The 22,157-nt window shown below is 42.5% G+C and overlaps 1 protein-coding gene across 8 annotated transcripts in view; it reads right to left on the bottom strand.

Annotated features, from left to right (window-relative positions):
* Window positions 1–22,157, bottom strand: part of SH2D4A (SH2 domain containing 4A) — a 60,714-nt gene that overhangs the window by 3,510 nt on the left and 35,047 nt on the right. For 6 of the 8 annotated variants that reach the window (XM_027600600.2, XM_027600603.2, XM_027600607.2 and 3 more), the window contains exons 5-8: window positions 20,729–20,809; window positions 16,343–16,454; window positions 14,248–14,458; window positions 11,558–11,688 (exon numbers count right to left, since the gene is read on the bottom strand). In XM_027600600.2, the coding sequence (XP_027456401.1) occupies window positions 11,558–11,688; window positions 14,248–14,458; window positions 16,343–16,454; window positions 20,729–20,809 (535 nt within the window). Of the gene's footprint in view, window positions 1–8,318; window positions 8,647–11,557; window positions 11,689–14,247; window positions 14,459–16,342; window positions 16,455–20,728; window positions 20,810–22,157 lie in introns of those variants that run through there. The other 2 variants (XM_027600608.2, XM_027600606.2) reach the window with 2 other exon arrangements.

The following is a 22,157-nucleotide window of genomic DNA, read 5'->3' as shown; positions in this document are numbered from 1 at the left end:
AAATTCCTCCTAAAGTCAGGTCAGATAGTAGCTGTATATCAAACTTCCCAAAAGCCTCTCAAACTGTAATTATTACCCATTACACACAGATCTTGGCACTGTGTAACCTCCAGAGACACCAGAACCCAATAAAATGATTTTGTGGCAAATCATAAGTCATAAGGGAGACTCGAACACAATGGTTCTGAAGGTTCAGAAGTGAAGTGCCGTGGAGACCACGCTTTGTTCTTTTTGCTTTACAACAACAGGATTATCATTCCTGAGGAGCACACTCCTTTGGCTCATCTGATGATACTTGTCCATGTACAATTTGTCATGATTCCATCGAAGGAAGGGAGGCCTGGCTATGTATTGCTGCCAAGCAGTGAGATTTGTCTGCCTACAAAGAGAGTCCTTGACTGCAAAGGCAAAATCCAGTGTCTGATATTAATCGCTGTGAACTTGGGCAATCTCCTTACCCTGGTGCATGACTCTAAGAATTCTGAAGCAGTGGCCCTCATCCAGCTCCCTAAAGGGAATGACGCCTCCAGGCAACCTCCCTCTGACCAGCTCTCTTCACACATTATAAGCCTATGTGAGTTCACAAGAGGATTTCTGTGCTAGTGATGAGGGGTAAATAAAAAGCTTTCTTTTACTTCATCAATTTTTGAAATGAGCCAGATCTTCCCCCAGCACCGCTCTATTTTAAGCTGAATCTGGGCAGGGAGTGCCAGAACTACTACAGTCCAGAAGGAAGCAGATGTCACTGCACGAGGTCTTACTGGACTGCTTCTGGCTCTTGAAGAGCCTGGGGCAGAGCTGGCTACAACCCCTGAGAGCCTGACCACCCAGCCTGGAGGTTCACAACAGCAGGAGTTGTGAGGGAGCACAAAGAAATGTCCCACTCCTTTCTCTGCATGATGCCAGGGCACGCTCTAGGACAGTGCTATTCAACAGAATTTCTGTGGCAATGGAAATGCTTGGGCTGGCCTTGTGGAGGCCATTAGCCACATGTGGCTATTGAGGACCTGAAATGTAGCTAGTGTTACTGAGGGACTCAACCTTTAGTTTTATTTAATTTTAATTAATTTTGGTGTAAAGAGCCACATATGTGGAGTGGCTACCATATTGGCCAGCACAGCTTTAAACCCCACTGGAGTGAAGGGAGAGCTCCATGACAGGCCCAGAAGGACTATTTTTTGCACAAAAGAGGGTGAATAGACCCTAAGACACTTGAAATAACTCAGAACCTGTAGCATGCCCTCAATGGAAATCCAAGTGGCAGCAACAACCCGACAGAAGGAGGGCAGGTCAGTGGGATGCCCTTCTCCACAGCTTCCTTCTGGAAAATGCCTACTCATTCTCCAAGATGCAACTCAATAGCATGGAGCTTTCTGAGCAGTAAGTCAAGGTTCCTCTGCACCTGCCGAGCACCTGTTCCCACTTCCCCTGAGACTCCCCTCATCTATCCAGGGTCTCCCCTAGCTCCCCCTCCATCCTGGCATGTACCATCCACAGCTCCATCGGAGTACTCACAGCACATTTTACTCTGTCTCTCCCTGCCCCACGTCCTTGTGATCTCATAGAGAGCAAACACCACATCTTACTTATTTTCACACTCTCGGCACCTGCCACTTACAAGATGCCCAGAAAAGGTCTAACGAGTAATTCTGTCTTATAATCAGTCCAGAAACTTTCTTCTCTGGGACACTTCTATGCAGCCATTGCCTCTAGTCTGAGCATTGTTATGTATAGGGACAAGGGATGCACTACTAACTTTGTTTATATGTGTACATCTGTATGGCCTACGTCCAGAATCTGGAAAATATGTGTTTAAAAACCAAATGAAAGGTAACCAAATAATAGTAGCATATAGAGTTCTTAATGTTTGCCTGGCACTCCTCAAACAGCGCCTTACTTCATTTAATCCTCAAAGCAGCCTGACAAGCAGGTACCAGTCCTACTCTCAAATCTCAGATGAGCAAAACCTGCATCAGAGAGAGTTCATAATGTGCTTCAGGTCACTTAGGCAGGCCAGGAGAAGCACTGGTCTTGAACCCAGGCAGTCTGACCCCAGAGTCCAGGCTTTCACTGGCTCAACCAGAATACTACCCCTTTGCTAGCATTTCGCATTGCTCAGCGTGCCTCCATTTGCTATTTCATTTAATTCCGAAACAACTCAACATAAACAGAACTGGTATTATTACCATCACCATACAGATGGGAAAATTGAAGAACAGGTATATGCCCAAGGTTATAGGATTAGTTGGTGATGGTTTCAGGTCTCTTGTCTCTCACTCAAATATTTTGTTTTTTAACCCCCACTGGGCTCATGAAATTTTCCTGAAATTGGCTGAAAATAAACCATTAATATTTATTTCACAAAGAGGTGTTCATTTCTTACCTGGGCAACATAGAGCAGGGCGGTGGGGGGAGGGGTGGGGAGAGAATCCCGAAGCAGACTCCCAGTTCAGTGTGGAGCCCGATGCAGGGCTTGATCCCAGGACCCCGATATCATGACCTGAGCCAAAATCAAGAGTTGGACGCTCAACTGACTGAGCCACCCAGGCACCCCTGACCCAGGCAACATAAAGAAGATGCATTTGTCAGTGATGACTTAAGTATAGTCATCTGGATGTAGAATCGATGCATCAGTGACCTCTGCCACCTCCCCTAAGCTCAGGATTCCTGTTGCCGGAGACTGAAAAGCCCCAGAGTACAGCAGGCTTCAGCATTCCCCGTGACCACACCTCGGGTCTGCTGAGAGCTACCTGGGGGCTGCCCTTCCAGAGCTCTGCCAAGAAGCTCTCATTACTTGTTTTGTCATCTGTCCTATATTCTCTGCTTCTTGGGCTGCCCAGAATGCCCTGCAGGGAGGAAACAGCACTAAGATAACTTCCATGAAGGAACTCATCTCCGCTGTTAAGGTGACCTCAAAGTCCCACACTGCAAAGTGCCTAGATAAGGGGTGAATAAAAGAAAACACTGAGTTTTAGAAGAACTTCTTTCCAAGTAGCAACCCTGCCAAATGCAAAGTGTACAGAGGTCTTAAACTTGGACAAGGGCTCTATATTTTCCCACTTTAGCTCCCTTCTACTTTATGCTTTCTTTAACCGTGTCAGTATTTAAAGGAAGTATTTTCAGAGAGGCTCTGAGACCCTCGCTAGATCCTCTATCTAGAGGGAGATACACTGTGATGTCAAGCCCTTCAGGTCTCAGGTTCCGTGGGATGAGGAAAAATAGAGCTCTCAAAATATTATTCATAATGTTTCCTTAATAATTCAAGAATTAAAATTACATCATTTGCTCTTTCTTCATTACCATAATGGCTAACACTTATTAATTAGGGCTTCCTATGTGTCACACTCAGCTCTAAGTACTTCACATATATTAACTCATGAATCTTTTGAACGATTCTGTGAGGTAGGTAATATCATTGTCTGCGGTATACAGATGAGCGACAGAAGTTCAGAAGTCATGTGACTTGCCTAAGGCTGCACAGCCGGTTGGTAGGGGCTGGGATTTGGCCCCAGAGATGTGCATTTTTTTAAAATTTTTTTATTGTTATGTTAATCACCATACATTACATCATTAGTTTTGGATGTAGTGTTCCATGATTCATTGTTTGTGCATAACACCCAGTGCTCCACGCAGAACGTGCCCTCTTTAATACCCATCACCAGGCTAACCCATCCCCCCACCCCCCTCCCCTCTAGAACCCTCAGTTTGTTTTTCAGAGTCCATCATCTCTCATGGTTCGTCTCCCCCTCCGACTTACTCCCCTTCATTCTTCCCCTCCTGCTATCTTCTTCTTTTTCTTTTTCCTTAACATACCTTGCATTATTTGTTTCAGACCCAGAGATGTGCTTTTGACGGCCACATTCTACTGCCTCATTTCCCAGCATAAAGAAAGAGTGTCCAAATTTTATAATCAGACCATGTGATGACAAAGAAAACTATGGCAACAAAAGCACAGATTAATAGTACTTCTCTAAATACCAGAATCCCCCGTTCCATAAAAAATCTGAAGTCAGACCCCCAAAGCAGCTGCTCTCAAAAGAGAGTTCTTTTGCCCCTCACCCACCCAGTCCCCCCCTTCCCTTGTCTGCGAGGTCCTTCTGGGTCTCTCCAAGAACATGGTGTAAAACTACAAGACTGGAGCCCTGGGCATCAGTAATGGCAAGCGTGGGGCTCCCGGGCACACGCAGGCCATGACACACAGTGACTGGCAGCATTAGGGGGAAGACTCAAGGGCATCATTTAAAAAACTCAAGTAAGCAAGGCCTTTGGGGTTAATGGACTATTCCCAACATTAATGGAAATACATACTAACATTTTTGCAGCCAGTTGCTACACTGGGTAGTATGAGAAAAGTCAGGGTCTTCCCAAAAAAACCCCATAATAATGCATGGTATGTGCTGCAGAAAAGCTAGCTCTTTTCAGGACTGAATGAACGTACATAGCTTTACCCTCTTTACGTTTCCTCTTCAGTTACTTTGGGAATATGATCCAATACTAGGCAGTCAGATAGAACTATGGAGAATAATTCCAAGGGCTCTAATGGTTAATGTAGGTGAAGGCTTCACACTAAACTGCAGGTGAAGCCCCAGGGCTCTGAGCTAAAGCTGTGCTGGCCCCTCTCCAGGGTGGGCCGGTGACGGCTGGGGATGCACTTGCAGGTGTCCTTCCCTGCCACACACAGACATGGCAGATTCTTGCTGCTGGCCACAGCCTACCCCACTCCACAAAGTGTATGAATCATATATGTGAACGAGGCAGGATGTGCTTCAGAAAGACAGAAGCTTGAAAGTCTCTGTGTGGGAGGAGGGCAGAAATCTGATGGCCCCACAGGGAAGCACTCACTACTCCTCAGCAAAATAGCTGAAAGACAGATGATCACTTATGAGTGCCAGTTCCCAGGTTCATTAAGGTTTTAGCCTGAAGGAAATCTTGGGCGGGCTCTGTGAGGCTCTGTCTGTGTGATCCCTCCATTGTGCATACTCAGCCTCAGGGACTGCACGGGGCGGGGGGGGGGGGGGGGGGGGGGGGGGGCTGTGGGCGGGCACATGCCCGAGGAGTGGGACATGGGACACGGGGCTCCACCCGGACGCTCCGCTCGAGGGAACTGAAGTCCCAGAGAGCAGCTACCTCCACAGAAACGGATTGGACTTGCTCTCCACGCAGAAGGAAACTTTGGAGGTATGTGTCAAAAATGGAAGCAATCAAAATAGCTGCAGTGTGAACTGAACTGAAATCCCACAGATGTGAAAGGGATTTGCTTTTTAAGTAGCTTAAAATATAAAATATTGGGACTAAAGCATTGAGAGGCAAGTTCAGTTATAAACCATGACAGCAAATGACATCCACAAGAAACAGATCAGGATGGAAACATTTCACCAGCAGGCTAATTATATCCATATTTGAATAAGGAAGTGTGCATTACATTTCAGAGGCATAATGATCAGCTATTGATGCGTAAAGCAAATATGCGAATTCTCTAACAGAAGCAATTAGAAAATTCCTAAATCAGAAATTTGTTTATACACTCATTGCTAGCTTCCCCCAGCTTCCTACTCCCAGCCCCTGCTGAATTCTAAGCTCCTGAGCACTCTCGCTTATTAGCAGGAGTTGGGATATGCTAACGGAGAGAAGGAATAAATGAGTCTGTGTGTTTCTGAACAGACTTTCAAACTTCAGATTTATTTATCTGTTGGCCCTCTGCTTGAAGAAGTATAAAAAAGCAAGTTAGTGAGTATAGTTAATTATATATCTACACACTTTGGATACTCACAATCAGGAACCAGAATAAGTAAAATGACTTTGCAGGATGTTAAATTTAGCCAGGAGGGGCTCTCCAACACTAATTCTCCAACTTTACCAACATTCTAGACCATAATGTGCGTCTTAAAGACGGCTATAATGTGGTGACCAGATGCAAGAAGAAAATGAATAAAAACAAGGACTGTAGGGGTGCCTGGGTGGCTCAGTCATTAAGCGTCTGCCTTCGGCTCAGGTCATGATCCCAGGGCCCCGGGATCAAGCCCCGCATGGGGCTCCTTGCTCAGCGGGAAGCCTGCTTCTCCCTCTCCCACTCCCCCTGTTTGTGTTCCCTCTCTCTCTCTGTAAAAATATAAATAAAATCTTAAAACAAAAAACAAGGACTGTATTTCAGGGTCCAGACAGACAGGATGACAGGAGGGAAGGAGATAAGAAAACAATCCTTCCTAAGGAAACAAAACCAAACAGACTTACAGTATTCAGAAGATTTTAAATCTAGAGAATAGAAGATATTATTTTAGTAAGGCTAGGACTCATTCCCATCTTGCTGAACCTTCCCTCCCAACCCCACGCTCAACCTCAACTGGCAATGTTCTGCTTCACTTTTCCAAACAACTTTAATCCCTGTTTTGGCAGCTGTCCTCTTGTGCTTCCAAATTCCTGTTGCCTTCTGGGCTGACCTCCTGGGTTCTGGGATTTTTAAGGACAGGCCCTAAAGAAATACTTGTCAAAATAGCATAGGAGGACATTTTAGCAGTAATTAAGATCTATTTTATTGAAGTACCGCTTATTCCTTGTATATGATGCTGTCACGGCAATATTTTTGGCAAGATTCGGATTATAATGAAGAGAAAGGCAGAGAGAACAGGAATGGTGAATTTACTCTTAAGCTGTTCAGTTTTGGTTAGCCATAATAACAGAAACACTATGTGCCAGGCACTGTTCTAAGTATGTTACCTATATTAGATGATATACTTTAGAAAAAACAAAAAAACAAAAACTACTCTACAGTGTAGATATTATTAACCCCCTTTTAAAGAGGAGTAGAACAGAACTCAAACCTAGGTGATCTGGTCTTGGAGTCTTGTGCCAAGCCTACACTATGTATATAGCTGACCCTCAAACAACACAGGTTTGAAATGCATGGGTTCACTTATATGTGGATTTTTTCGATAAATGTAGTACTGTAAATGCATTTTCTCTTATAATTTTCTTAATTTTTCTTTTCTCTACTTTATTATAAGATTACAGTACATAATACATATAACATACAAAATATGTGTTAATTGTTTATGTTATCAGTAAGTCTTCTGGTCAACAGTAGGCAGTTCGTAGTTAAGTTTCTGGGAAGTCCAAATTTATTTGTGGATTTTCAACTGTGCAAGGGGTTGGCACCCCAACCCCCACATTGTTCAAGGGTCAACTGCACTATCTTTCCATGCTAAGAGCTAAGAAAACTCTGTGCTTCTTCGACTTCACATTTTTAAAAAAATCAGCTTGAGATATAATTTATATACAATAAAATTCACCAATTTTAAGTGTGCAAATGATCATTTTTGACAAATGTATACAGTTAGGTAACCACTACCACAAAGTAAATAGATTCCATTTCTATTACTCCAAACCCTTGCGGCCTTGGGGCATTGTATTAAAGATTTGCGTGCTACATATCTGCTTCTTGAAATTCTACCTGGGAGTGAGCAAAATAGTGTCTGGACAAAAATGTGCTTTTTTCTTATTCTCATAGGTGGGGATGGGGCAAAACTTATGCTGAATGAAAGTTCCTTGACACTTTCACTTCACCACTGTGAGATTTAGTGAACTCATTCGTGTATTGGAGAAACAAATCTCTGTGGTTATTACTGTTCACTGATTTAAATTTCCAACTTATATAAAAAGCATGACATGGGTGTTCCCACTTGTATTAGTGCTCAGATATGCTGTGACTTTGAAGTTAAGTAGATCTGGCTCTGAATATTGCCATTAATGGTAGAAGCCTGAAAAGAACATCTTAGTTTCTAGGTTCTTACCTCTATAAAGTGGGAATAAAAGTTACTTCCTTTAAAGTGCTCAATGTAATGCTTGGCACATATTAGACCCTCAAAAAATTACAGCTCCAACAGAATATAATATGTTTATTATAACATACTGCACAACAGGTAAGACAAATGAGCCAGTCTACATTTAGAAACAAAGAAAAATCTAGATAATGTAATGTTGGGAGAAAACTGAAGTTGCAGAAAAATGCCTGTAACATGATATCATGTAAATGTTAAACACAATATTGCATGTTTTATATATATCTTAATATATTTTATAAAAATGCACACACATACATATATATAGTGAGAGTATAAAAATATGGATGAAAAGGACAACTTCAAAGGAGTGGTTCACCCCTGGGAGAGAAGTAAATAGAGTCAATAAGGGAGTAAAAGAGAGGGCCTTAATTCTTTCAGGCTTTATTTCTTAATCAGAAAAACAGGTATGAGGTAAATATGGCTTCTAACATTCACTGTATCCTAGAAAGTAGATACAACATTTGTTACATCATTGGTGTTACTTACAGTTTCCTTTGTACTGTTTGTTCAAAGCATTTCCTAATCAAAAAAATTATTTTTTAAATGAGGGAAGGGAGAAAAATCCTCCATAATGTGGGTAGGCCTCATCCAATCAGCTGAAGGCCTTAAAAGAACGAAGACTGACCTTCCCTGAGCAAGAAGGGATTCTGCCAGTGTTCAGCCTTTGGACTCGAGCTGCCAGTCTTCCCTGAGTCTCCAGCCTGCTAGTCTGCCCAGCAGATTTGGGGTCCATCAAGCCTCCAGTCATGTGAGCCAGCTCCTTAAGACGTTGGCCATGGAAGGATCTTTAGGAAGAACTGCAAAGGCCCTAGGAAAGGGGTGAGTGTGGTGTGTCAGGGACAGAAGGGCAACGTGTGGTGGAAAGCAGTGATCAAGGCAGTGTTCTGTGAGGAATGTTGTTTGAGATGGAGCTGGAGCAATAATCAGATCAAGCTGGACCAAAAAGTGCAGTGAGAGTTGAGACCCCATGGCCTCTGTGTGAAAAGCTTGCTGAGAGAGGAGCAGAAGTGGGGAGACTGTTTTTCTAGATGTGTTTGAGATCATCAAAAGATGCTCACAAAGTAGAGTTCAGTACTGCATTTCTGGATCTCTCTTGCGCTTGGGATTTCCAAGCTCTTACATCTAGGAGATCAGAGGCAATACCCTACTTTACTGCCCATTGAACTCGCACCCATGGCCAGATATTGGCCTCATCATGACCCCAAGTGGGAAGGGAAACCTGAGACAAAGATGTGGGGTTTCTGCTCTTCTTTGCCATCCCACTGAGTGTTAGTGCTTCCTGGGGTCTTGTCCTGGGTCTTCTCTTAACCATCTCCTCAGTGCACTCCTGGAAAATGTCATCCTCTCCCATGCTTTTCATTGTGTGCTGATGACTCTAATCCATTCTCTCTAGCACTGATCTGTTAATCCAATTACCAAATGGATATTTTCACATGACTGCCCCAAAGACATTTCAAACTCATCATAACCAAAATAAATTCATTGTCTCCCTTCTTTTTAAATCTTTTTTTAATCTCCGGATCCTCCTGTATTCTTTCTCCCAGCTGATAGCATGCCACCTTCCACCCGGCTCCACAAGCCAGAGATCCAGTGGTCTTCATTTCCCTTGTCCTCTCCTACCTACTTCCATACTGTCTAAAGCTAATGAAAAGGGTGAAAGTGTGAACTTCTGTGGGGAAAAATTAGCTGACCAAAACAGTAATATAAGAAAGGCAACTTATGGAGTGTATAACAGAAGGAAGATGGCAAACCAGTACAGAAGAGCTACCATCCCATTATTCCAAACAGGGCTCGTGATCAATAAACAATTATATTTCAAAAATATAAGATATGATCCTTCTTCTCTTTATCATAGAAACGTGAAATTTTGTCTTCTTAAAACAGAAGAAAATGACTTACATTGAGTACATGGCTGTGTATTACTTCATTATATTGTATCATTTATTTTGCTTATGACTATGATATTTATATAAGTGAAAATAAATAAATAACAATAGCAACTAAAAAATTATTATATGTAAAACTCAAGAACTTATTTTTTTAACCAAGGCTCCAGCTGGATTTTTAGTCCAACTTTATCTTCCTAGCTTTTAGCAACTGTTTCAAATGGAATTGCCTGTTAAAGTACCAGGAATTTTTAAACGTTAACCAACACTTTCAACTTCTTATTTCCTGTTATTAAAATGAACTACCACCCTTGTAATCAGGGATGACAATATCTTCTGCCCAATGACACAGAAACTATAAAGTACTGATTTTGTCAGTGCTTATCTTAAAAAGGAAAAAGAAAAAAAAGGCAACATGAAACATTCATCTTTTGACACTGATGTCACTCTTTCTTCCAGTGTCTTCTGAACAGAATGGAAAGGAAGTAGGCTTATGACCTAGTCCTAAGAAGATAGAGGAGCTCCTCAGAGAATGGACAATTACTAAAGCCTGAATCACCGAAGAACACGTATTTTCAAGGAAAGCTAGACAGTTCTATAATGATCTGACTGTGAAAGCAGCCCTTTAGCAGAGGGCCTACTACAAATAATTTTTTTCTTTTTAGAAGTTTGCCATGTTATTTGTTTGGGACCCTATTTTTGTGGAATATTTGAGTGTGACATGATACTAATTAAAAGAGAGAAGACTTCGGGGTGCGTGGGTGGCTCAGTTGGTTAAGCATCTGCCTTGGGCTCCAGTCATGATCCCAGGGTCCTGGGATTGAGCCCTGCATCAAGCCTTGAATTGGGCTCCCTGCTCAGCAGGGAGTCTGCTTCTCCCTCTGCACCCACCCCATGCTCGCTCGCTCTCTCATATAAATAATTAAAATCTCTTAAAAATTTAAAAAAAATAAAAGAAGCCTTCAACATGATTCAAACCAAGATACTCTTTAGGACAAGTGTGCTCTGTGAAAGAACCTTATTTTTATTTTAAAGCACTTTTGTTATACATAGAGCCAATTAATCCAATTCAACCACAGACCCTAAAGAAGCCAATTGAGGCAAGAAACCACTTCTTTTCCTGAAATCCAAGAAACTGAGAGGACAGTGAAATGTGTGCTGGCTAGACAGAGGGCTTGAATTAATCAAGTTTCTAGGGTCAAATTAAGAAATGGTTTATTAGGTAATATCTGCTCAGGTTCTAACAAACTCACCTGACAGCTTCAACTGCTTACTGGAAACACAGATCAAAGTAACAGAATTTTCAGGTTAAAGATCATGAAATTCAACACCTTCACTTAATAGGTGAGGAAAATGAGGCTCAGATAACTTGTTACAGAGAAAGACGATTTGCTCACTCAGCTGCTAATGGAGAGCTGACCTTTTGACAGCTAAACCAGTGCCCAGCCCACCACACCCAAGGGCGTATCTGGCTCTCCCAGCTGTGAAGGGTGGATTAAAGGCATTGCCATTTGCAGGAGATCACAATCAAGTGCCCTAGTGTAGGTGAACAGGAGGCACCGCTTTCCCCACCCACCCAGTGGTGTTTCATTTGTTAACCCACAGTACATGCTGAGACCACAACTGCTCACTGTTTTCTAAATCCGGCATGAGCGTGCAACTCACTAAGAAACCTTTGAAAAACTGCTTTGTGAAAATAATGTCAAAGACTCTTCTTGGGCAGCACAAATAAAAGGAAGCCTTTATTCTTTCTGCCCTCCTGGTGGATTAACAGATGAACACAGCTTCATCTGTCGACAGATGAGGTTCTGTCGAGGGCACCTGTGTACTCACCATGGAACCAGGGAGCTATGGTGTCTGAGGTTCTCTGGTAGCCTGCTCGCAGTGGTAGCTGCTCCTCTTTAAACCACCGAATGATGTCCTCCTGGGCAGAGTTGGATGCCGTCCTGGTTACTCCCTGGTTTCTGTGATTTAGAAAACAGTTCCACTTGAAAACAATGCCGTCAAAAATCATATATATCCTGTATATAAAAATCATGTATAAAGGGAGACAGGATTATATATATTTGAAGATCTAATTACATAGGTTGAGCTAATGGGAAGTTGGACCCCTAACTACTGCCATTATACAACTAACTCCTCAAGGGCTAGTCAACAAAATAGGAAGAAACATAAATCTGTCACTTGTCTTTCCAGTCCTATAGGGCCAGTCATGGGTATGAGCTACTGCTGTGTTAATCTATTAATAATAATAGATTTTAATTCATTTTTATATGAATAAAAGCTCCATTAACTTCCAATTAAAATTTGAGAAAATAAACATTAAAAAGTGAAATACACCCCCAGCACTATTTTCCTTGGGAGCATGTTCTTGCAAACAAAAGAAATGCAACAAAATAAATTTCTTTCCCAACATTTTCAGTATGAAACTTTCTCTTCTTTCTGTTTCCAACCTCCCTGACTTGCTTTCTTCTCTCCCACACTTTGAAGAGGTTTAGTTCTGCTAAAGACAGTCTCAGAAAAATAAAGTCAAAGAAAGAAGAGTGTTTGAAAATTGGTAAGAAAAAGATACAAGCGGCGGAATCATTTTGAAATATATTCAGTTGCAGAACTAAAGTTCTGGGATGTAAGTCAATTTCCATTACAAAAAGTAACACTGCAATGTCATAAACATATTTCCAAGTCTCATACAACAGCCCACTAATTTTGAGAATTCAGGGTAAAAACAATGACGAGTTTGGATGAACGACCTGGATGCCTGTCATGTAAATTAACTTACAGCTCTTTCTGCATTTTATGGTAACACATGGCCCCGCGAGTTACATGTGACATATATGTCAGATGTACTATACGGGTGTACATATTCATATACATACATACATAGCATTTTGGAGAAGATAGTCTATAATATTTGACTTTTTTGGGAATCAGATCCTGCACACACATGAGATTACATGAGTGCTCTTACTAGCTTTCAAATTAGGTTCTTTTTCTTTGGGAAATCTTTGGAGGTTAAAGAAAAACTCTAAGGACAGCCATCTCTGTCTTTTCTTGGGCTGGCTCCTAGCTGACCTTGGTCACACACTGTTGTCCCAGCCCCAAAACCATCCAGTCTGGCTGCCTCACAAGAAGCATTTCATGCAAGTGTATTAAGTTGGAAAAACTGAGCTCAATTAGCACAGCTCGAAACAAGAATTGCCCTTATTAAAGGCCACCTTCACTGCTGTCAATCACATACATTGTGCACTAAAAATAGTGTGGGCCAGGGCATATTACAAGTCATAGTCACACCCTTGGAAGAGCCTGGAGAACAGGGGCAGGTACACAAACAGCCCTGCTGGGGATCTGGGGCCAATGCACAGACCAGCTCGGGCACTGAAGAGGACTCTGGGCAGGAGCTCACACCGTTGTGACCTGGTCACAACACTGCGAGGATACCTGTTTCTGATTACTTTTCTTAGGTTTTTGTCCCTAAGAAAAAAACCATTCCCCAAACTGTCACTTTGTAGAACATGATCTTTTAGTTCTGGTCTCCACATCCCAAAATGGAACCTTTCAGTTAAGTAGAAATAATTATAGTAAAGGAAAAGGTCCACCTTCCTGTTTCCACTGAGGTCATAACCCCCATTAGGAAAAGCCTGGAAGATCACTACTGACTCCAAGCAAAGAGAGATTTGTTTGCTTTTTATTTCTCCATACTTGTAACAGAGAAATATTTTTGGTTTTCATTTCAGAAGGCAAGGCTTTAGATAGTTCTGTTTCATTCAATCACTATTTGATTCTTCTTGTATATTTTAAATAATGTCTTTCTATATATTAGAATATGAAAAAATCATAATATCCAGGAGAAAATAATTTTATAATCAGTTAACTAACATAAGGGAAAGGGGGTTTCTGCTATGATATCATTGTATTTTTCTTCAGGGATTCTACAAAACAAACTGTTCTACCTAATTTCCTATAGCCTAGGAAGCAAAGGCACCATCATGACCAAAAGAGTATTCATTCAAAGAAGGAACAGTTTCAAATTCTCAACATATGAACTTGGCTCTGTAACCCAGAATGAGGATTACCATCAAATCTTTAATCCTGAGCAATGAAAATATAACTCTATGATGCCATGAAAGTCAGCATGCCCTTGGGTTCCTACTTTCATATTGTTTCCTACTAAGAGCAATACTGAGCCCTGATGAAACCCCGATTGTTTCTGCTTCTCCCCTCACTGGCTCGCCTACTGCCACTAGGTGTGGGTGGGGGTGCGCTGGTGGCGCAGGAAGGCACTGAACTCCATGTGCATCCTAAGTTATTGGGCATCTTAATTATAACAAATTATGGGTATTTTATAGATGAGAAGAGGATGAATCCAGACCAGGTATCTTGGGAAGACAGGCTTAGAGGTGAGGCTGAATTTAATTACACAAGGCAGCCAGCTGGTCTTCCACTCCCCATGGCCCATAATGCAATTTGTCTTTAATTAGCCAGTTTCAACTGCTGTACTTAAAGCCATCTGTGTGGCTTCTTACCTAAGAGGCTTTCGAGGGTATCCCGCCAGGTTTAGGAAATGAGGCTTGGGTGGAAGGGGGGGTCTTTTTGGTTTCTGTGGAACACCTGGGGGGCTTTGTGGTCCCTCACCGCTTCTTCCTTTTTCAGCCGCTAGGGATAACCTCTTGTAGTCTTCCCGCGCTTGTTTAGCCAAAGAGCGTCTCTTCTCATCAGCTGCTTTGGATTTTCGCACTAGAAAAACAAGGGGGTTTGAGAAAGGCCCTGGTCAGCCCACAGAGATGGTGAGAAGAATCAGCTGGTGAAGAGAGCAGTCTCTCAGGAGATTCTGTCATCTGCTGATAATAACAATCACTATCAACACCTAGGACTCACATAATTCGGGCCTGCACATTCACAATTGCCCAGCATTCCCTGCAGAATTCCTGTCTTTCTAAGGGGGGGTCTAGGACTTCTTAAGGGGGAGAAGAAGGAGGAGGAAGAAGGGAGGAGACAGAAATGGAGAACCACATATTTGAGAATTTCCAGCATTTGGGTAAGACTAAGTGATCAGTCACAGCCTGAGTGCGAATTCCAACTTGCTGGGAGCCTTTGAGAAATTTTTTTTTTTTTTTTTTAGATTTTATTTATTTATTTGAGAGAGAGAGAATGTGAATTAGAGAGCACGAGAGGGAAGAGGGTCAGAGGGAGGAGGAGACTCCCCGCTGAGCAGGGAGCCCGATGTGGGACTCGATCCCGGGACTCCAGGATCATGACCTGAACCGAAGGCAGTTGCTTAACCAACTGAGCCACCCAGGTGCCCCTGCTGGGAGCCTTTGAATAGGAAGAGGTGATATTACATCCCTCAGCTCAGCTCAGGACATCACTAGTAAAGCTCAGGCTGTCAGGAACTCCTCAGCGCAGTGGCTCATGGCTGTGCACAGGGTGAGAGATCAGCGAGACTCGTCACACTCAGAGCCCCCAAAGAGCTGAACCAAATATGAACTGGCCTACCAGACCAAAAAAATAAAATGATTCTCACCACAATCAGGGAATGTGCTGGTACACATAAAAAGCACCCCAAGGCCACCTTTTAATGTTGCTTTGTAAAATAGAGGGTTTATTGTTTTGTTTTGTTTTTGTTTTAGCAACACAGTAGTAAAGGGCTCTAATGCAGGATGCTAAGACTAATTTTCATTGAGTGTGTTTGCACTTCAGGTGCTCTTGGTCAAGCCCTGTTATGTTTGACTTCAAAGAGATGCCCAAAATATTCCATTACACTAGAATTTCACTGCACTGAAGTGACTGGATCTTGCAAATATATTCATTTCACAGAACTGTCATGTTAATGGTGTTCATTGTAATGGAACTGAAGACAGGATTCTCCACATCCTGCAAACATTGTCACTCCCATTCTCCTGTTCTCTCCCTCAAGTGGCCTCAAGGGATGACCTGGCTGGTAAACCTCTGAGTCAGCTGGAAACCCTCACCGTGTCTCAAACCTGCATTTCTCCCTAGCATCCCTGAGCATGCTCTGCTCTGCCTTAGCCTGCCCTGACCTCTTCCTGAGGGGGTTTTATCTCTGGCAGTGCTAACTCAAAAAGGAGTCAGGGTTAGGTCATAGGTATGGGAGGGATGCTGATATATCCAAGTGGTTATTCCTGGGTTCTTCTATTACAAAGTTAAGGTGAGTTCACTGTTGAAAATTTAGAAAGGTATGGAATAACAAGAACTCAAATAAATCTCAAATCCCATCCCTCCAAAAAAAATTAACATGTTAATAACCTTCCAGTTCTTTTACTATCCTAAAAGAGGGATATTTTTCATACTATTTTATAATATTTTTCTTCACGTGAAAAAAAGATACAAACATATCCCAAGGCCATTAAACCCTCTTCCAAAACATGTTTTTTCAGAGCTATATACCATTCCATCAAATAGCTATATCACAACTGTGATGGTACAAAGATGAATGGAGAACCTTTCTACTATTCAAGAAGTGACTCGTAAGCCTCTGTGTAACAATTTAGCAATAATTCTCTCAACAACCATTTTAACTGCTTCTTAGATCGATCATTTGTTAAGAGAAGGAATTGGCCTGGAGGGTCTAAGGTGTTGTGGAGGCCTCTGGGTACTCACGAGATGCCTGCCACTCTGAATCTTCTTTCCAGTTTTTATAAATCTGCTTGGTTTTCTCCTCATCTATTTGTTTTAGTTCTTCATCTTGTGTTTTCTTCACAGATTCTTTCTTCTGTTTAAAAACAAAACAAAACAAGAACAAAAACAGAAACAAACACTAGTGAGTAACTCTGGCAGTTTTCTGAGAGGAGGGGGGAGGAGGAGGTGGGACGTCAGGGACACTGTGGGGTTGGTTTCGATGTAACTCCCTCTGGCCCCCTGGCTAGGTAATTTGTTGTTACAGGAAAAGCTTGGGGTCGGTGAAACCTGAAGCTGACTCTATCAGGACCTGGTTGTGCAACCACATGACCCATTACCAAACCTCTCTTAGGCTGTCTTCTTCGCCTAAATAGAATTAGAAAATTAAAAATATTTCATAGGGTTATAGTGAGGGTTAAATAATATTTAAAAAGTGTCTCCCATAGTCTGTAACACAGTAAGACTCAATAAATATTCATTTTCCTCAAACATAGCACTTATCTGTTTTAAATTGAATTCCCTCAAGTAGTGTGTAAACACCACTTCATGGCACCAGCATAAACACTGCAGTATCTGACAGGCTCCATAAAAATGACAGTACATTTCTAGAGCAGTCTCAGCTGTATCTCCACGTGCCCTCAAACCAGTGTGTCTAAAATGTGGTACTAGGGGCGCCTGGGTGGCTCAGTCGTTAAGCATCTGCCTTTGGCTCAGGTCATGATCTCAGGGTCCTGGGATCGAACCCCCACACTGGGCTCCCTGCTCCCTTCTCTCTCTCTCTCTCTCCCTTTGCCCCTCCCCCATTCCTGCTCTCTCTCTCTCTCTCTCTCTCTCTCTCTCAAATAAAATTGAAAAAAAAATGATTTAAAAATGTGGAACTTACACATGATTTTAGGTGACCCAAAAAGGAATATTTTTTGTTTAAAAGAAATTTTTTTACAAAGCATCCTCTTCAAGAAATATAAAGAAACACGAGTCTTCCTTAAAAAGGGAATTTGTTTTTAAAATTGTAAAATATACATAACATAAAAATTACCATTTTAACCTTTTTAAAAATTGTGTAAGAATACACATAACATAAAAACCGTGTTAGCCATTTTGAAGTGAACAGCTCTGTGGCATTAAGCACACTTGAAGGGAATTAGTTTTTAACTAAAGAAAAACTAACACACCAAATCACTTAGGCCTAAAAAGTACTTTTTTGGGTATTGCCTTCTGAGCGCTTATTAGAAAGCTGAATTTAGCACTTGGTGAACTAAATAAAAGCCTCGGTCACCTAAATAATGAAGTTGAGAGGGTCAGAAAAGACTGACCATGCTTCACTCTGCGTCTCAGAATTGACAGGTCTTTTTTTTTCTTTTGTATTTTCCTATAGAGAGATAAAGACAGGGGCTCCTGGGTGGCTCAGATGGTTAAGCATCTGCCTTTGGCTCAGGTCGTGATCCTAGGGTTCTGGGTTCGAGCCCCGCATCAGGCTCCCTGCTCAGTGGGCTCCCTGCTCAGTGGGAAGCTGGCTTCTCCCTCTCCCTCTGCTGTTCCCCCCACTTGTGCTCTCTCGATCTGTCAAACAAATAAATAAAATCTTTAAAAAAAAGAAAGATAAAGACATTCTTTCTGTTAAATTATTTCACCCCAACTGAAATATAAACCTTGATGTTGTGAAACTTGTTTTCAATCATTGTGGGAAGTCATAAATCACAGTTAATGTAGGAGGTGATCATTCATACACTGTCTTTCATTTCAGGTGTAACTAAACTTTTGTGTATTTATAATTTTCATTTTTTTTTCTTACTTTCTTTCCTGCCTAGAGCTAAGCCCCCCTGGTTTCCTAATATTATAAAAACCAAAAAAACAGCTTTTAGTGTTTTAAATGACTGTTAAAATTTGCTATCACCTTACTGAAGCCAATTATAAACCTGAAATACATAAAAAGGACGCTAGCAACTTCTAAGCTTAAACAGAAAAAAACTTAAAAGTTGAGATTTGTTCATCTTCCACATGCATATTTTAAAATGATTAGAAAAGAGCTATAACATTAAACCATGATAGCATGGATATTGCTGCTTAGGAAAAGCAAAAAGTTTACAAAGTGAATCTACTTAAGGAGAAATATCCAGTCACTAATAATGCAGGTGGTATGTGGCTGATGCCAATCAAATGTTGGGGAGTGCTATAGCCAGTAAATCACACTCATTTTTAACCAGCAGTGTCGTAATGTATGGGGCACAGAGGGAAAGGAGACACCTTAATGAGTTTCACAGAGTAATGGATGAGATGAGCCCTGATCACTCTATTTATTCAGAGCAGCTAGAAAACTTAAGGACTTGTCCTGAGTTTCTCTAAGAATTCCTCCAGAAAATTTACTTTTAGCAAAATCTTTACAGGTTGGTCTTTACTTCCTCTACTTAGGAAACCAAACCATCACTTTGTGTTTAGAAGTGTTTGCAAGAAGCATAGAGGTCCAGGATGGGGATGGTGAGCCCAAGCATGGGAAAGTCAGGTAGAGGCTGAGGGGCGAAGGGGCAGCAGGGCTGAGGCTGGACACTGGTCCAAACACCCACAGGCTGAGGTTTAGACACGGGGATGGGCAGTTTGATGTCAAAACATCTCCCACAGAAAGACTCTCATCCCAGCCTCCTAATGGAAATACTTCCCACCAGTTTCCTCATTAGACCCTCTCCAGTGCCTCCAAAGTCAGAAAGCTCTGTTTTATTATTTTTGTTCTACAGAGAAGCTGGGTAAGTGATCTATCTGCTTGTTCATTCTGTCGAGTTCCCATATAATTTCTTAAGTTAGGGAAGGAATGCATTCGCCCATGGCTCTGGGTGTTCTCACGAGAGGGTATGAAGAATATGAAAATCTGACTGTCTCACATCTAAAAATGCTTGAGAACCATCGAGTCTATCCCCCTTATTTTGGAGACAAGAATGCTCAGGCTCTCTCTTTTCCATCTGGACTCACTCTCTAGATGATCTCATCTTTCATCATGGCTTGACATAACACCAAGATACCAAATTCCTTATAAAGTGTACATGATTTCTCAGCCCTAATCTCCCTTCTCACTCACTGACCTCTCTGCCATTCCTTGACCATGTCAAGCAAGCTCTTGCCTTCGTGCCTTCATACTTGGTATTGCCTCTGCCTGGGGCATAATTTCCCCGTCATCCACATGGCTACCTCCCTCATTACTCCAGGTCTCTGCTCCGGTAGTGCCTTCTCAGAGTAGCCTTCTCTGACCACGTCTATAAAAAGCCAATCCCCACCCTCCCAGCATTCCTCAGCTCCCTTATCCTGCATTTTCTCCACAGAACTTATGACCATCTGACTTCATAGATGCGCTTGTTGTCCTTCTCCCTCGTCCAGAATATAAGCTTCCCGAGGGCAAGGATTCTATCTGTTTTGTTCATGATGCTTCCAATGCCTATAACAGTGCCTAGCACATAGGAGAAACTCAACAGATGTTGGTTGAATAAATACACAGATCCTTTGTTTTTCTATCATTTAAAATGAAACAATGTAATCCAGGCAGTGTTACTGAAATTCTCCTTTAGATGCTCTACTGTTGCTGTCTTAGAAAGGTACATGTTATATCAGCAGGATGCACACTGGGACTACACTGCAGAAATTCATCATGGTTTCTCCAAGTCTCCATGCGAGCTATCCCAGTTCACACATGTCCCTGCAGATTGCACTGTCCGCTGGAACACGGGCCTCCGCCACGGTCCCATCTAAGGCCTGTGGTAACTCAGACCCTTCTCTTTACAGCTCCGTATCTTACACTACTTTTTCAAACTTTCTGCAGGTCAAATCCTACTATGGTTTCCAGCTGCCCATCTATGCTCCATTTATTGTGAGGAATGTACGATGCAATACAATCTAGCATGATGGAGGAAGCAGGCTCTGCCTGTAGGGGAGTCACACCTGGATGGATGTGTGAGAGATCTGAGTGCCCAAAGGTGCTCCTGGCACAGTGGGCATGGATGGTACAAAAGGCTGCTCATCGAACAGGGTCAAGCTCACAGAACCAAGGAACACATAAGGAACTTAATCTGCATTCACGATTTCTGCCAAGGTAAATGCTTCATTTATTGCTCTCTGAAATCAGTCTTCCCTCAGTGTTCGCGCAGCCCAGGATGTTGTCTCTGTGTTAGATCTTCCGTAAGGAGTTTAGCAGGTATGTCTTGGCATCTGTTCTTTCCATGATACTCAAGACTTTTCCAACTCCAGATAAACAGGTATGAATAGCTAAAGACAGATTTCACATTCCTGCTGTTTTCATTCCTGTGCGAGACTAATACACCAATTTGTGAAACATTAGTGGAAATGGCTATGCATTTAGCCCCCTGAAGACAGAATGTAAGTCTTTACCTGGTGAAATCCATATGTCTTCATACGATTGATAGAATCTGCCAACATTTGTTGAATGTTTCTTGAGGAACTGGAGAGTGACTAAAAATTAAATGAAACATGTTTTTATACCATTTAGAGCTACAATGCAATTTCAGTAGATAATCTGTTCGTGCTTCTCTCATTTCAATGTCCCCTAACGTGCCCCACCCCCATAGGTGGATGCACCCAAGTTTCCCACGAGCACCTGAGTTCCTGAGCCAATAATGACTGAGGCAGCAGGTATGCAAAGCCTCAGCACCTTCCCACTCAGTAGGGCTTAGAAATGAATTATTGCTCAAGATCCTGGAGCTGGTGGTTTGCTCATGACAAGTGGGTATCTGTATTTTATTCCCAGCTGGTCCTAGGGTCCCTGAATGACTTCTAGACATCACCATTATTCCTTAATTTAAATTCTCTTCTTCTCTTAATCCCTGCTCTACCTCATCCCCTGTTTTAGGTCAGACCAGAGAAACTCAGTCTCTGCCATTTAACTGCACACGCCTTGCTCCCTATGTAGGTAGGACCAGAGGCACGACTGGAATATCAGTTCGTTGTGTGGGAGCCCTGCCCACTTTCCCTGCCTGATCGCACTGCCTCCCCTCCTCTCCCACCACTATGACCCAGCCCACTGTCTGGGCTTCTGCTGCTCCAGACAGATTTCCCAGGAGGCAACTCCTGCCAATGGGGTTCCCAGATCCATTGCCTGGATTCCCTGGTATCACTCCTGCCTGCCACATGCCAAATGCTCAGGCACTGTGACTGATCTGGCATATCACACTGAGGGCCTCTTTAGACCAGGTCAGTTACCCCGGCCCCTGTCACCCTGTCCCTGGCCCGAGCGCAGAGTCTGGGCCAAGTCCCAGCATGAAAAGCCACATGCCCCATACAGCTTAATAGAGCCACCTGCAGCCCAGGATTTATGTGCCTTGTGCCTGAGGATTCACTCCTGAATTTTGGTATCGATCAGAAGTTGTCAGTAAATTTTCAGAAAAATGTTGGTACCAAGATTCAGTGTGGAGCACAGAGGATACTTTAGGGTCATTACTATGCCATGTGATAAACCAGTGTGGCTACCTCAATTTTACCCCCTTTTTCACAGTAGCTACACTGTATTTCCCAGCTGCCCTAGCGGCTAGGTGTGCCCGTGGGAATACATTATCTCCACTATAATGCAGGTGATAACTGGTATTTGCCACTTCTCTTCTAGCCCTTAAAACCTCCTTCACACATGCCTCTAGACCACTTCCCCTTTCCTTTGGGCTGAAATGGTGATAACAGTCATGCTACTCCTAAAGACAGGAGAGCCATCAAAAGCCCAGTCCCTAATTGACTGTATGGACCTGGGCCCTCCTGAACCAGAACCCATCCTGGATGTTATAAGACAGAAAGATGAACTTCTGTTGTGTTT

Source organism: Zalophus californianus, chromosome 2 (genome assembly GCF_009762305.2).
Source record: "Zalophus californianus isolate mZalCal1 chromosome 2, mZalCal1.pri.v2, whole genome shotgun sequence".
In the NCBI taxonomy this organism is placed as follows: Eukaryota; Metazoa; Chordata; class Mammalia; order Carnivora; family Otariidae; genus Zalophus; species Zalophus californianus.
The sequence above is the reverse complement of the archived record's forward strand: the minus strand, read 5'-3'. Positions and strand labels throughout refer to the sequence as shown.